The 16,650-nt window shown below is 41.7% G+C and overlaps 1 protein-coding gene across 1 annotated transcript in view; it reads right to left on the bottom strand.

Moving 5' to 3' along the window:
• Nucleotides 1–16,650, bottom strand: part of itfg1 (integrin alpha FG-GAP repeat containing 1) — a 160,607-nt gene that overhangs the window by 115,273 nt on the left and 28,684 nt on the right. Inside the window, exon 7 of the mRNA XM_079340390.1 lies at nt 10,581–10,630. Within this exon, the coding sequence (XP_079196516.1) occupies nt 10,581–10,630 (50 nt within the window). The remainder of the gene's footprint in view (nt 1–10,580; nt 10,631–16,650) is intronic.

Here is a 16,650-nt window from a genome sequence, read left to right as displayed (position 1 = left end):
GTCCATTAAAATGTTGCTCATGATAGCGGATACAAAGAAGTGGTCTGCGTCTGATTTCTTTCTTAATGTCACACGTGAAGCGGTTCAGAAAATAGAAATGAATGGAAGGTTCCGGCATGACTCTGGCAGTTTTGGGTTTGCATCCACATGGTTGAAATGCACTTAGTTGGGTCAAAGTTTCAGCTGAATAAATGTTATATGATATAAACGGAGGAAAGCAGTTAAACCGAAAAGTGAAGAGTCAAGACATGAAGCAGTCAATGGGGTCGTTGCTTTTCAGGTACAGTGGCTCTGCAGCATGTCCTGACATGACCAATCATTTCAGCTCCATGTGCGTCTTGATGGCGCTGATCTATACTTCCTATGCAAGTGAGAAAGGAGAGCAGAGGAGTGATGAACATATTATTGGGGGGGGGGGCATTTGTGTGTGTGTGTGTGTGTGTGTGTGGCTGCCTTTAGGAGCAGATGTAAAGCTGTGCAGTAGGAAACTGTTGCCTGCTGATACCAATATTACTGATTTATGAGTAGAGGTGAGAGAGACGATAGAGTCAGAGAGAGCAACATATACATTATGTATTAGTGTGTGTGTGCGTGTGTTTGAAGGGCTGTATGATGTTTTGTAAATTCTGACGTTACGTTTGTGTGAGTAAATAACTGTTTAAACAAAATGAGACCAAGTATTTGGTATACTTTACATTTTGCATAAAGAGTCCTGTTTTCTTCTTTTACATTTACTCAACTTAAAGGTCACCATAGAAACGAAACTTTTAGAGCGTCTAGCTGCTGTGTTGCCATATACGTAAATATTAAAGGATGAAACCCGGGATTTAAGCCTCTTGACGGACCGGTACATCGTACAAACCTGTCAATCACCACCGTTATCTACGCGCCTAACTCTGGATACAAAAACAAAATGGAGCCGTTTCGAAAAATGTTGACCCCGTGCAGTGAGCCAGTGATGACAATAACTATTAGGACCTATTTCTATTTTTGGACCAGGCTGTAAACATGTTTATTGGAGGGTTTTTGGAGCCAGCCTCAAGAGGACACTCGAGGAACTGCAGGATTTTGCCCTTCAGGATCGGCTCATTTTTTAAGGCTGTAGGTTGTGTTGCTTGGTTGTGATGTATTTCTGGCTGAAACAGAATTGAACCCATCGAACCAATCACAAGACAGAAGGCTGGGGGTCGCCGGTGGCGCAGCGGCAGTGCGCGCGACCCCATGTATTGAGGCTCAGTCCTCGCGAGCGGGCGGCCCGGGTTCGCGTCCGGCCTGTGTGCCTATTTCCCGCATGTCTCTCCCCGCTCTCTCTCCCCCCTTCCGACTCTATCCACTGTCCTTCCTCTCAAATAAAGGCAAAAAGGCCAAAAATAAAACTTAAAAAAAAAAAAAAAAAAAAAGACAGAAGGCTGGACGTTATGTCGATTTAAATTTGATTAAATTGATACTGTAGCTTCGACAAACGTATTAGTATACTAAACGAATATTTAACAGACCGACACTGGGTTAACACTGGGGAAATGTATTCGTCATCTCATTTCATGGGCACTTAAGTCAAAACAGCTGAATTAAGGTGATAAAAACAGACACTGAGACCATCATTCATTCTCCTGTATATTTACAGCTACTACATTACTTAAACATGTCACATACAACATTAAATAAAGTAATACACAACTGAGGTTGTAAAAGCAGTACATTTAGTATCTCTACTTTTAGATGCAGCTCATCCTTTACAGGAAAGAAGTCAACTCAAAAATTCAATAATTCAATGTGTTACCCCTCCCTACATAACAACATTGGACAGCTACACCGTTCCTGTGACACCAACATTGAAATCCAACTCACTCCCACAATATTGATTTTCTGTGTACAGGGAACTCCATAGCAATATGAATGAAATGTAGCAAACGTCCAGCACTACGTTAACAGCACCGTTAGTCCAAAGCTCTTTCAAAATCAGAATCAGCTTTACTGGCCAGGTATGATTGACACACAAGGACTTTAACTTTGGGAGACTCTTCTCTCTGTATAAAGGTATAAAATTAAGTTTTAACAATGAACTAAAAAAAAATACTAAGAATTAAAGAGTAAATAAAGGACTAAATAAGACAAGACAATAATGGGAGCAGAAAGAAGACATTTAACCAGCACACTGAACTCTTCTGGAAAGTCTAACTCTATAATCCTGTAGGCTTCTGGCAGGGTGTTAGTTAAGAATTGGATAAACGTCAGGACCTCCAACAGATCGAGTGACAACATTGTCAAGAGTGAGACTTTAATTAAGCTTTATCTGCACGGCACATTTTGTCTTACCATAGTGGGGGAAAAAAACAGGTGTGTAATGTCATTAACAAAAGCTCTGTTCCCACTAAGCCAGAGAGTGACAGTGAGCCAGCAGCACAATATAAGGATCCTGAAACCCTCACAGCTTAATGGAACTCAGCCATCATTCATGTGAATATGTACACCTGTGCTGTTCCCACTATGACATGTTCAAACGTCAGCATAAAAAGAGAGTTTCTTTTGGCAATTTTTCGCGATGCAGACGATCATATTTCTTCAGAGTGAAGTCTTAAAAAGATGGAAGCAAATGTTGTCTCGCCCTCTGGAGCTGTTGTGGGTCTAATTCTTCCAGAAAACTGCCATGCAAGGCGCACTACTTGATCATCTTAATGGCAGTCTCATGCTCAAAGTCTCCCACTCCGCCCTGAGACATTTAGATTAGCAGACTAATGAATAGTGCTGCCAGTGTGATGGTCCAACAGATTAATGATGGTGTGGATTGAAGTTCTCTGTAGATCATTTAGCACTTCAATATTTTAACATCCGAATGGGCCCTCTGCAGAGCTGCTCTTCCTTGATTGCGACTCAAAGTACCGGGGCAGTCCTTTCTGCTAAATACCAGCAGAAAGGACTGCTAAATTAGCATACTGCTAAATTCTAAATGCTCTATTTGTAGTGCTGGTTTACCTGCACAACAACAATCTAAAATCAGTTGTATTGTCTGGGAAGAAAGAATCTGAAAAGACTAAAAAGAGTGCAGACTAATGCTTTGTTTGTTTTTTCTTCAAGGCTTCATTAGGTTTTTGCACATTTACAAAAAATCATCTCCAACAACCACATTAAAAATGAGTCGTTTGTTATTTTCAGGTTTTGATCATCAAAAATCGCCGAAATAAATGTGGCTTTGACAGAAACGCTGATACTCTGAATTAATGAGTGAACTGGCATCAGTGGCCACCAGCGATGGGGACTAAAAAAAATAAAAAGAGAAATGCCAAATCCTTTCTTCATCGCCATCAAAAGGCTTTTTCAGTTTCTGAAACATGCTTCAAATTGACAACGACCTGGATGACTGGGAACCTACACAGACATCTCGAAAATGATCTCAGAAGACGTATGACAATGTCATATTGCTCTGCCTAAAATCTAGATATGATCATGATTTAGATCATCATGTCTTATTCCTGGCAAAAGCAAAACATCATTTAGAATTAAAAAAAAAAACTGCAGCAGTTTACTGCTTGTTTAAAGAGGCTTCGAATTGAAGAATTAAATACAGTTCAAACACAATGAAGTGTGATTGTAAGAGACTGACTGTACGCAAGCACAGAATGTTACTTTAACAACACAGAGAGAAACATGCATAGTACACAAATAGACCAAAGTGCTGATACAACACAAACACAGTCTGATGTTACTCTGTATCATGACTCTTAGGTTTATCAGTGCGTAAAATACGCTTCAGACTTTAATGTCTGGAGTCAGACAGAGTGTCAGCTGCCTCATGTAAATGATCCTTTCTAAGGTTTAATTTGGCATCAGAGGCCTTGGACATACTGTAAGGAAAGACATCTGAAGAGAGATCAGAGAAGAGCCGCTCCAGTGGAGGTGGTACAGGCACCTCATCAGGATGCCTACTGAGCACCTCCCTTTGGAGGTTTTCAGGGCACGTCCAACTGCAGACACCAGGGTAGACCCAGAATTCACAGGAGGGATTTTAAATCCCATCTGGAATGTCTCAAAGTCCCGCAGAAGGACCTAGGAAATGTCGCTCTCGAGAGGGATGTCTGGGTCGACTTGGTTAGCCTGTTGTCACCGTGAATCAGCCCCAGGATGAGCTTAATAAAATGCAATTTGGTATGAAGATCTGAGATGAGATTTTTTTAAACAATTTATCGGAAGGGCTCATTACAACCCAATTCTACACGGTTATTTCAATGCCAGTGTAACATTAAATAGCAAACTTAATAGTCCCACACACGGTTGTTACTTTGTCCCGTAAAAATAGAAAATCAACGCAGGCCGGCAAGAAAAACAAACGTTTCAATGTTCAATTGAAAGTAATTGTAGAAGCCAGTCCTGCAGAAATAAGACGTTTAAGACTTGCAAAGAGAGCAGGTTGACAATAAAAATAAAGAGAACAATCAAGTTCTGCATTGATGATCTATTTCCTGTTACATACAGGGTGTGGCACTGTGCACTGTTTAGTGGGTTCTTAGAAAATAATTAGCTGATAACTAGTGGAAGGGGGCTGTCAAGTTATTTGTAATTTCTTTCTTATTACCCCCCAAACATGGAGGCTATGAGCTTCTATTTGTACTATGTTAATTAGTATCTCAGTGCAGCTCTGCAGCGGTTTGGTTGGTTTGTTTGTTTTTGCATGGGATTTTATTTTCTTGCTTTTTTTTAAAAATGTCTGAGAACTATTAAGGCTGTGAAAGCAATTTTAAAAAATGAGGATTTTAACAGAGGTTTGGATGAAAATTCCGAGGGCTTATCTCGCCACACAGCATGCAGACAAATCTGCAGAAAGAACGAGCACAAATCCACCAGAAGAGTGAAATCTCAGAACGATTAGATTGATGACATGCATGGCAGCATGAGGAAAAGAACATTTTTCAATACTTCAACGGGCTAATCAGTTATTATGTGGTAGCATATTTATAGTACTGTGAGAAAGCCAATGTCATGCAGAGCCTTATTCGGTGCAAATGTGAACCTCAAAACACAGACTTTGGATTTGGATTCCTCCAATGCGGCGTTCCCGGGCAAGCTGAATTCTGTATTTAATAAGACCCCATGACTTGATTTCTCCTGACGAGCCGAGCCCAGCAGGTGAGTTGTTTCATTTCTATGGCAGGTATTTTGCAGTCACAGGCTGTCAGTTCATGAAGCCTAGTACAATAATAATTAGAATTTTTCACAGTCCACAAGTCAAGCTTTTTGGGGTGAATTAATTACATTGTATTTGACGCTTTACTGTCTATACGCAGAAATGTAAAGGGCACTTAACAACGTGTAAGTAATTCAGAGTCCAACTAAACAATCCCACTGGCAGAGCAAACTTGAATTGTTTGTAAAGAATGAGCATTATACTAAAAGTATTACTCTGACACCAAATGAGTCCAAATTTAAAACACTGAACAAAGCGGTCTTCCTCCACCACATCATCCTCCTTCAGGCCTTGACACACAAAGGAGAGCCTTGAATTGCCCCCTGGGGATAAATAAAGTTGTTTGAAATTGAGATTGTCGGTCGTCGGCCTTGTTGGACCGTTGGTGAGCGGTCTTGGCCCGAGTGTGTCCGGCTCTGCCGCTGCCCGTGAGAGGAATCTGATCTGATCTGATTGGCTGTTTGGAGATTTTATTTGTCTCCAGCGCTCTACACAGGTTCGGGGAAGCTCCTTGAGCCTGCCGCTGTAGTATCCATGCTTTCACCCCGTTAGTGCAGCTTCTCCTTATTCGCCGTCTCCGCCTCTTCTTTTCTTTTTCCACTAAAAGACCAAGGGCTGACAACGCCATGGCCATTTACAACTTTTGAATCCAAATGTTTTCCTCCAATAGTAGGCCACCAATTATACAGGTGGTGTACGGCAGAGGTGTGAAAATGGTCTTCTCACATTACAACAACAGACTGCCTCTGTTTGGCTCTGGCAGGATCAGTTCTATCTGAACCACTTCTTCTATCGTTTGTTTTCCATGATTACTGGTTTCTTATCCACAGCATGTGTCCTTATTGTCTGATAATATAGAAATGTCATTTTATGATTTCATCAGCAGATACCTTGCATAATGCTCCTTTAAAATTCTTTTTCTGATGTTTAATGGACTTCTCTCTGGTGAAGTGAAATGAATGTAAAGCTATGTAAATTAGATAAACCGTCTTCTTTGTTAACAGTATGCTCATCTGACACGTGCAAAAGAAATTACACTTTGAAGCTGATCTCCTCAGAAAGCAGAGAAAATCAACTTGTGTCAATTAGATCAAGAGCTTCCAATCACACTCACACATACCGAGTCTCCGTCAGATCAGGCAGCAGGGTATTAACTATCTCTGTGCCGAGGACGAGGACTGAGATGGTGTGATCGACTGGTGCCTGGTTGCCTGATTGCAAGATGTCATGATTAAATCAGCTGTGTGTGTGTGTGTGTGTGTGTGTGTGTGTGTGTGTGTGTGTGTGTGTGTGTGTGTGTGTGTGTGTGTGTGTGTGACAGACTTAGAACAGTGGATTGATGTGTGAAGATGAAAGGATTATAGGTCTTGATATTATTCCTCCCTTCTGTTCTCCAAACACATGAACCACACACACAAACAGACCTCCTGAAACAAATCACTGCGATGGCATATGGGCAGTTGTAGCAGTAAAAAGGATTTAACTGCCTGAACAAATAGCAGGAGCCCAGTCTTGTGTATGCTATGAGGGGTTAACTGTTTTTGACTCAATGCAAGCCTGCAGCAGTTTGAACCACAGGCTGTACGAGGCACAAATGACATGAAATTATTTTGTTGAATTAAGAAAAGGCATGGAATCATAACTCACTTTATTCATGGACAACTCAAATGAAGCCTACTGATGAAGAAATGTCCGTCCATCCAAAGGGTGAGAGGCGGGAAACCCTGGACTGTTCTCCAGTCGATCACAGGGCTGACATGAAGAGACCGGCCACAATAACACCCACGGGCAATGTAGTCAACGATTAACCTGACACATGTCTGTGGACTGGGACAGGAAGCCGGAGCACCCGGAGAGAACCCACAAACGCACGAGGGGAACATGTAAAGTCCACACAGAGAGGCTCCTGTCTGATGGGGATTTGAACCAGGAACGACAGCTCTAACCACTGGGCCACAGCTGATGAAGGAACGTTTGCTTGTTTATTATTTTTCAGCTCAAATTCACATCGTTTGTTTCTCCTGAGGAGGAGAGGCCGTAAACAGCTCATGTTCATATTATGCATCTAAGCCTGGAGGGAATATTTGTGTAATACTTATGCCTGTTCCAAATGAGCATGAAATTAGCTATTTTGCAATTAGACATTTCATTGTTGTACTTGCTGTCAACAACAACAAAAAAATAAATCACAGATTTCTTGTAATATTCTTAGGCTGCACAATGCTTCACATTTAAAAAGCTATTGTTTTTTCATCTACAGTGCCTGGTTGGTTCCTCATATTATTTCTTTTTCTGTGCTCAAAAAAAGAATGTAGATCTCAAACTGAAATGTAGGACTGTAGCCAGAGATGTGTGCAAATGAGTCTCTCATGACCTAAATTATGATATCAGTCTGGTGAGAATTGACCTTTAAAAGCCCAGGCTCTATTTATTGGCCAATAGAAGAAAAACCATTTGCTTCACGCGTCTTTCCAGCCCCCCCCCCCCCCCCCCCCCCCCTGCGACTGCGTCCTCTTGTGTAATCTCAGGAAAACAGAGAAACAGGGAGAAACGGATGGAGACCGAGGGGGAGAGAAAACAGAGAAAAGTAATTAAAACAGAGTGCAGGGGAAAGAGGAGCGTGCTGGCCTGTGACCGGTAGATGCAGCCGCATTGAACCGGAGACTGCAGTGGGATTAACAGGGGTCTAATGCTCCGAGGATGCTGGGAAATGGCCTGGCCTTGTGTGTTTGTTTTGAGCGAGGACGGGTATGTGTGCATCCACAGATATGTTTTGTCATGAGCCTTTGAGGAAACAAGTTTTTTTTTTCTTTTTTTTTTTTGAAACTATTCAAGTGCGTGCAGATGCGAAAAGCTGTTTGTGCTTTTAAGGAAAGAGAAACTGATAAAGTACAGTCAACCTGGCAGGATGAAACGAGAGGATTCGCCTTTATCCTGATATCTAAAGGTGAGGGAGAGAGATGGAGTGATATAAGAATACTGCAGAGGACCTGATTGTGCCCGACAAGCCTTCAAACTCACTCTTTCCAGCACAGCTTTTGTTTGTGAAGCCCAAGATCCACACTGCCAGAAAGATGGACCGCACCATTCAAAAAGATCTGCTTCACCAAACGCTGACGATTGATCAATCAATTCACAGTTTGTCCACTGTTCCAATTACAAGATCGGCCGAATGAGATATTGAGACATGCAGGAACAAATGATTGAATACATGACACAAGGACGAACATGAGCTGGAAAACAAAGGTCCTGATCTGCTATCTAAATGATTACACGCTCTCTCACAGGCTTGTTGTGAGGTTTAGAAGATAGCCTCTGTTTACTTGACACTGATAAAACCAACCTCTGGTGTCAAATGAATGGCCATCTACAGGATCATTTCACATGAGTAGGATGTTGGTTCTCATAAATACAGATTTTAATAGCATCTAGCATGAGCATAAAAATGCGAATAATGTAATTGTCTTAATGCCAGATCAACAAAACATCATAGTTGGAAACACAAGTCTGGTGGTTCAAAGCTCTACCAGGGCTGCACAACCTGAACACCAGTTTGCATTGATAGACTTAATCACTGTTTCACAGTCACCTGTTTATATTTCATGCTAACTCAGCACTTTGTTCCAGTGAAAGCCTCAGTCAGCGATCACTGCTGTTTACTCGAAAGCTGCTATGCTCAGTAGAACCAATCAGCCTTTGAGGACAAAGAAAGTTGAAGTTGAGTTCAACAGATGTCCGACGAAACACATGCAGATGTTTAAACGTGACCAGGACTCTACTTGATCTGTGTCCTTTGAGCTTTCAGCTCATACCTGATGTCAGACAGTATGAGCTCATGATAGTGCTACGTGAAAGTTAAGGTGATAAAAAGTTTTATACATGCAAAAAATGCTGAGATGAAATAAACCAGAGCTTTACATTCCCCAGAAATTCAAAGTGAGCGTCATCTCTGCCTCTGAATGTTGCTTGATCGTTCCTTCGTCGTGTCTCACATTTCACTGGTTTGTGGAAAATGCGTTTTACTTTCTCTGTTTTGCTCGTTCTCTCTCTCTCTTTCTCTCTCTCTCTCTCCCCTCACACACCTTCGCTGACAAATCCTTCCTTCTCTGCGTTTCTCTCCCTCTCCTTCCCCTCCCCTTTCTGTCTCCCATTCCCCCTCGCTGTGATAAGATAGACCACTGTTCGACTGGTGCTTCGACCTGCTGAATTTCAAACAGGCCCCTTCGACAAAAAACTCAGAGCCAGTCTCCTCTGTCTGCTCTCTCAGAATGTAAACTAGTCCTGCTGCAGAAGCAAGAATCCTGCACCCCCGAAGCTTACTGAAGCTTTGCAGATCTGTTTGTTGCAGTGGCGAAATGAAAAGAGGAGTGCATTACGGGTCACCTCTCTTTGCTCACTGGCTAAATACCTTTGGATGTACTTAACATATGCACCTAACATATTCTCTTAAGATCAATACACTTTGTTTTGTTTCATGCCTATTATGAAGCACAATGTGACCTCGGAGTATACTTCAAATCTCATCATATATCTAAAAAAAGAAAGAGCTCTTTTTAACAGCGTTTCATGCTACAAAGTCCGGGGTTAGGGTTAATGAAATTTGGTTTAAAGCTACAGTGTGTAGATTCTGCCTCCAGGGGGCTCTCGAGGACGACGTCGAGGCCAGCGGGGAATCATGGGAGTTCTCTCATGGCAACCGCCTCGACAAGACACACACAGTTACAAATATAATGAGAGTATCATTGATGGAGACTAAAACAAATAGCAGCATCAATCCAGTTCTGAAATGTCAGTGCTAAGAACTGTACTGCCACTTTAAATTAGAACATGAACAACTAAAACAACAGAGGAGCAAACTTGACAACATTAAAGACTAATTAAAGAAGATTTCAGCCTTCCTCTTTGTTTAACACAATTTTTCCTGGGAAGTGTTTGGGAGTAGGCCAGCACGATAAGAGAACAATAAGCAGCGTGCTTTGACACTGTTCAATACTGCTACAGCGATATGAAGTGCAATAGACACAGGAATTAGAGAGTGTGCGTCTTAGCTGTAGCTTACAGTTTATATGTCCATCTGCTTTTCTTCATGCTCAACACATTTCCAGCTCAAAATAAATCCTGGAGCATTTAGTTTGACCTCACTAAATATGCACCAACTCTGAGACGAACAGATCGCCTGAGCTTTATTTGACTGAAGGTGTTGAGAAAGTACGACTACTCAGGCCTGAACGCTGAGATGTAATGGCGATTCCTTGCTAAAAATCATGTTCTGGTTTTCTTGTGTATGGGGATCAATACGGATGATTAAGTCACTTCAAAGTCAGTTTTCTCCTGTTCGCACTCAGAGATCCTTCTTCTGCACAGACAACAAGAATCACATGTACAAAAAAAAGAACCTCACCTTATTGATCCAGGTCTCATATTTAGGCCCCACAGTTGTCAGGAACAAATCTGAAGTGAGAAGAAGGACAGAGACAAAGGACGGAGACGTGTAAGTGATACAGAGGTTCATCTGGGAATTCTATTCAAACTTAGAACAGAACTATTGTTTTGTTTTTGTTTTTTATAAAAAGTACACATATTTGTGAATTGGTAGGAATGACAGCTACGAAAAAAAGGATGTGCATTTGAATATGCTTTGAACATTTGAAGAACTGCAGATAATGAAACATAACATCACAGTAAGGGTTTTTCTTATACCACCTTGTTTAGAAGAACAATCAGATATACTTTATAAATCCTGTTCAGTTGTTGTTGTTGTTGTTGTACACGCACAGGCTGAATATAGTGAAGGGTTTCAAGATTTGGTCAGCGTTTTATTCCAGAGGTGTATATTTGACATCATTTAAAATGTAAAGATCTACCTGTGAACAATAAAGAGTACAAACATTATTATGTTTCCACTTTCTCAGCCTCATGCCCTCAAAAAAAAGAAGAAAAAAAAAGAAGGAGAACATGAGATAGGATAAATGTTAAATGTCTATGGCTGACTCATAATGAGTAGGACTGATTTATTATGTTGTGACTGTCCTTTGACTCAGGCACTGACAGGTCTGCTCTATGTAGAGAGGAAAGGTCGTATTCCTCGAGTTTAAAGCAGCAGAAAAACAGATGCAGAAAAGGAAGAAAGAATAGTAGTGGGGGATCTCCCACAGAAAGGATTTTGTTCAGCTTTCTGGAGGCTTCACCCCCTGGTAATGCCTGTAGCTCACTCTATTGGAATCCTATAACCTGCACTTGTACTCGCATGCTTCGCTCTCGAAGCTTAAGGCTGCAGGCTGCACTTCAAATACCGCCTCTGTGTGTGCCGCTCTGAGAGGACGTTAACTTTCATCCCTGCATTCTTTCGGACTGCAGCCCTGCCCCAGTGATTGGACATGAAATAAATATTGGCATTGATCTGCCTTAGGGCCCTGCTGTACTCTATCAGCTATCGTGCGCTGCATGGTTAAATATAAACAGTGAAGGCATAGAGATCAATGTAAGGAAGAGAGGGAAGAGGATGTGTTGAAATTCTGATATGCATATGCTGTATGGGATATATATATATATATATATGATTTCTTACTGAGCTAAGCTAATGAGACCCAACCTGTTTTTGGTACATCAGCTTCAGATGAAGCAAACAGGAAGACATTCAGGGAAACCATACTGAACATTAGGGTCAATGCTTTTAATAGACTTGGCGTGGATACGGAACATCCATGAATGCAATTCTATTCAGATGTCTGCTCAAAAGGATTAATCTCCCTATATAATACAGGCTGCCACTGGGTGCCCTTATAAGTAAGCAGGCATATCCTTCCACTGCTTCATGGATGACACACAAATATCTCCCGCTCAAAAGCACTAATCCAAACTCCCCGCAACCACTACTCGACTGCTTCAAAGAAATCAGAGACTGGATGGGACTAAACTTCTTCAAACCAATAGAAGAAAACAACAGAGGTACCCATGTTTTTCTCTGGCCTTTAAAACAAGTTGAAACAAGCTACATATAATTAGCCTCGGTATGTATCTGTATATATGTGTGTATATGTTTGTAGGCTATATGTATGAGTACATGCATCTATACACCGTACAACTGTTCTATTATTGCTTATCTAAATGTCTTTCTCTTCAGGTACCTTTTTTTAATGCAGTGCCTGTAAAGCTGTTTGGTCAGCTGAAGCTGTTTTTAAATGTGCTAAACAAATAAACTTGACTGATAAAATTATCTTCAGATGAAAGCTGATGATCTCCAGGACTGAAATAGTGACCCTCTGCCTCCTTCGCTCTGCAAGTTGTCTGTTTCCTCTAACAGAACAAACACCCAGAGAAGCGCTCGTGGAAGTAAACAATTTGAACATAAAGACAATTTTCCAAACACTTAAGTCTTCTTTTTCATCTACACATTTTTCATTCCGATTTCTATATGAACGTGTACATATATTTGATAACAAAAATGACCAAACACAAACTACATCACCTATTATATGTGTAACACTTAGTTAATCATAATATTTAAAGAAATTGATCTTATTCTTGTAGTTTCATTTTAATTTGGACAAAAAATGGCCACTTTGTTTGCTCAACTGACTACAGCTGTTGGAGTTTGTGATGAGACAGCTATCATTTGTTCCCCCAGAAACATCCACATACAATCACACAGCTATATCAATAATATTAACATCTCCAATGCAAAGTCAAAACTATTTCATACACTGAAAGGATGAAAACAACTTTCAATTTCCAAAACTTTGTGGACTGGCAGGCACATTGCCCACACAGAGTCTAAAGCTTTTACAAATGCAGAGAAGATAACTAATGCATGCATAGATTATGCAAAGTGCCACACACACACACACACACACACACACACGATGCAGGATACGCTCAGTCATTTTATCATTGTGGCTTTCTCTGCTAGTGTCACTGTGTGTGTGTGTGTGTGTGTGTGTGTGTGTGTGTGTGTGTGTGTGTGTGTGTGCGTGTGTATGGTCACACTGGGTGGTGTGTTAATGAGCTTGGTTAATCAGCCAATCAGGCCTCTTAGACAGAATCCAGCCGTGATTGGATGATTAGGTGGAGCTGTGGTGTGTCGTTCAGAGTGGCATGGGGCAGACGGAGGAGCAGAGAGATGTTCATTTTGTAAACACTTAACATTCTCGCTGTGGGGGGCTCTTCCTCTCCTCTTTCCGTCACTGTTTTTTTATTTATTTTTTTACCCAAGTTTACTGCTGCCAAACTCTTTCCTCAACTAATCTCTCTACCTCCAGTCTATTACTAAATGCCAGTCCAAATTGGAACTGTCCAGTAATTCCTTTTAATGCTCGACTCTGAACTCTGCCGGGCGGTGCACTGAGGGAGTAAGCTCAGGACTTGTAACTGTAAAGGTCCCTTGAGTAGCACACTTACTGTAACTGTTGCCTGGTTTTTTTTTTTTTAACAATGCACCAAACAGGACTTCGATCAGTGATGGGATTAAAAGCCCTGTATCACACATACAATGGGGGATACGCACAGGCAGACGAGCCAATTCCCTTCAGTAAACGAAGCAATGAGGTCATTTGAATGTGAGCCTTGTGACATTATCTTCAGTGCTTTCTCCTTCTCTTCTCCCCTCCCTTATCCACCATCTCTGCCACAAAGTGTTCTTCACAGTCTCAGCTAACTACATAAACTTAACTGCCGCCACCATCACTCACTTTAACACCAGTTTTACTGTTCACGAGACTTTTAATGCGCTGCCGTGGTCCTTTTAGAGATTTATTCAAGTTAAACAAGATATTATAGAGAAGAACAGAACAAACCTGAGCAGAATAAATGGGAACAGAAACACAGTGGATAGGAATTACAAGTTCTTTATGTAATGAAGTACTTAGGTTAGGATTGTGAAAAAATGGGGGAGCCGTGGTGCAGGGCAGAGAAAAACTGCAGAAAAGAAGATATATGTCCGCACACACAGGTCAGGACTTGTGAAACACTGATCCAGCATCTGGTCCTTAAAATATTTAAATTGTTCTACTAACATATCAGCAACAAGTCAAACCACTTTGTAGGCGGAGCTTGCTGGTACGTGTGAGTTTGCCACTTATCAACCAGCTTGGGCCAAACGGGGAAATACACCAATTTGATATTCATTTATCTGAGTGTTGATATGCTTTAGTGTTGTCCGAATACTCTGACTGAAAAAACATGTTTGTGCTGAATCAGAGAAGTTCTCTTTTGAGACTCATCCAAACAACAAAAGGCAAATTTCACTTTGTGCTGGAAACACATGATCCAGACAGGTGTGTAAAAAACATCACAAGATGAAGCTACTTTTGTAAAGTTTCAAGAAAAACCCTTTGTCACTGAGCAGGTGAACCAAATATGACACCAAGTTCACACAGCCGTGGAAAAGTATTCTGCAACATCATCCATACTTTTACCCAGCACACTCAAGGAAAGGATGAACAACAAGAGATTCCAGCACTTCAAGGTGACTATAAAAGGAAGGCGGGCTCATGCAGGACTTTGTTGAACTATTGATTGTCACACCGCTGACATCAAACAGGCCATGTGGCGGCCCCTTGATCATGATGAGCAAGCAGTAATCCTGTTAGACCTGTGCGATTGAAAGTGACGAACACGACCATCAGAGCCTGCTAATCCCATCAAGCTGGGACTCAGTAGGAAAAAGGACGAGCAGCATCGCTGCCGTGGTGTAGGTAAAAAGAATTCAGCTTGATACAGAATACTTCAGCCCCGTTTCCACCGAGCAGTTCAGTTCAGTTCATCTTGGTATACTAAAGCCGGGAACGGTCCCCCAATTACCGACCCTAGCGTCCTACTTTTTGGTACGCTTCTGCTGGGGTGCCAAGAATCTCAATCTGACCCTAAAAGGTGGAGCTTAACACTGCGGTCTGTTGATTGGTGGAAAGAACTGTCACTTTCTGTGCGTCAGCAGCAAACAACAACAACAACAACAATAACAACAACAACAACAACAACAGTCGATTGCTTATTCGTCTGTATTTCTCCTTGCGGCACGCAGCATTCTCTAGATAGATAGATATCTATCTATCTATCTATCTTCTCTAAACCAAAGCTTGACTGAGTTTTGTAACTAAGAGCCACATGCCAGTGACAGAGTAGATTAACAGCTGGAGGTCTTCCATTGTTGGTTTTGTTTACTGCGTAGTGTTTTTCTCCTTTGTTGAATTTATTAGCTGGTTAGCTGTTAGCAATTAGCAGCTACAATGTGATGCTATTAGTAGCAGACGCGGTTATCAGCATCCGGCTTACACGCCACCAACCTAATAGGGCACGGTTGGTTGTGGAAACGCAAACAGGATCAGGCTTTACCGAACCAAACTCTACTGATCCACATCGGACCGCTTGGTGGAAACGGGGCTTTACTTATCCTAAAAAAGCCTCTTTTGATATGGTTTGTTAACACACTGTGATCCAGCCAATCAGCCACATCAGCTGGTCCTTTTAGCACTAACTGAATAATTGCAGAGAGAGTGGGGAATGACAGCGAGGAGCAGAAAAGGAGCCACAGGTCAGATTCAAACCTCGAGTTCCCGCTTGAATAAGTCTAGCACATGGAGCACATGACCTAACCACTAGGCCACCGGCACCCCAAGTTTTAGAAATGTTCCACGGGCTTTAAGGAGAGGTCTCTATTGATGGTGCAGTGATATCTCATTTTCATGGATGATGTTGCTCATAGTTTAATCCCAATTATACCCCACAGAAAACAAACAAAATGTAAAACATGAAATCATGTGTGGGAGCTGTGGGATATTTGGTTGCTGTGTCTGTACCGAGAGCGGAGACATTTGTTCTGTACGCTGCTTCACACAGAGTTTTATTTATAACCTTTATCTTAACAAGTTCAGTACAAACATCGAAACCTAAAAAAGATTCAACGACACCACTGATTTGACACCCCGCACTGTGAGCGCATACACACTTTCACAGCTAATAGAGCTGTCATACTCCACCAGTCAAGGAAGATGCATACATAATTTAGGTACATAAATGTGTTTGTGTGTGGGTGGGGTGGGGTTGTGTAACAGCAACAAGGATTCAAAGCACTAAGTGGTATGTCATGTCTCTGCATAATTAAAGATATGCTAACGGTAAAGACTCAAGAGAAGGCGGCATAAGGCATCAGAAAACACACCGATAAGACAAGAGACTGAAAGCAGACGCTAAGGACCTTCAGATTCCAGGGTGCACCTCAGTATAAAACAGGTTTATATGAAAGGAATCACTGCAATGCCTATCCTTGAGTCGCGAGAGAGCCAATCTATAATCACTTGATTATTTCTTCTGCGTTCCTCTGTGCTCACACTCCCTCTGATTTTTAGGTTGTCACTGTTTTTCTCTCCCCCTACAAATGACATTTCAAAAAGTGCAGTCACGCCCACATGAACAAGTGCATGATGAGCAGGCTGCACACACACACACACACACACACACGTGCACCCTCCCATCCC

The sequence above is a fragment of the Symphodus melops genome (assembly GCF_947650265.1).
Source record: "Symphodus melops genome assembly, chromosome: 3".
NCBI lineage: Eukaryota > Metazoa > Chordata > Actinopteri > Labriformes > Labridae > Symphodus > Symphodus melops.
The sequence above is the reverse complement of the archived record's forward strand: the minus strand, read 5'-3'. Positions and strand labels throughout refer to the sequence as shown.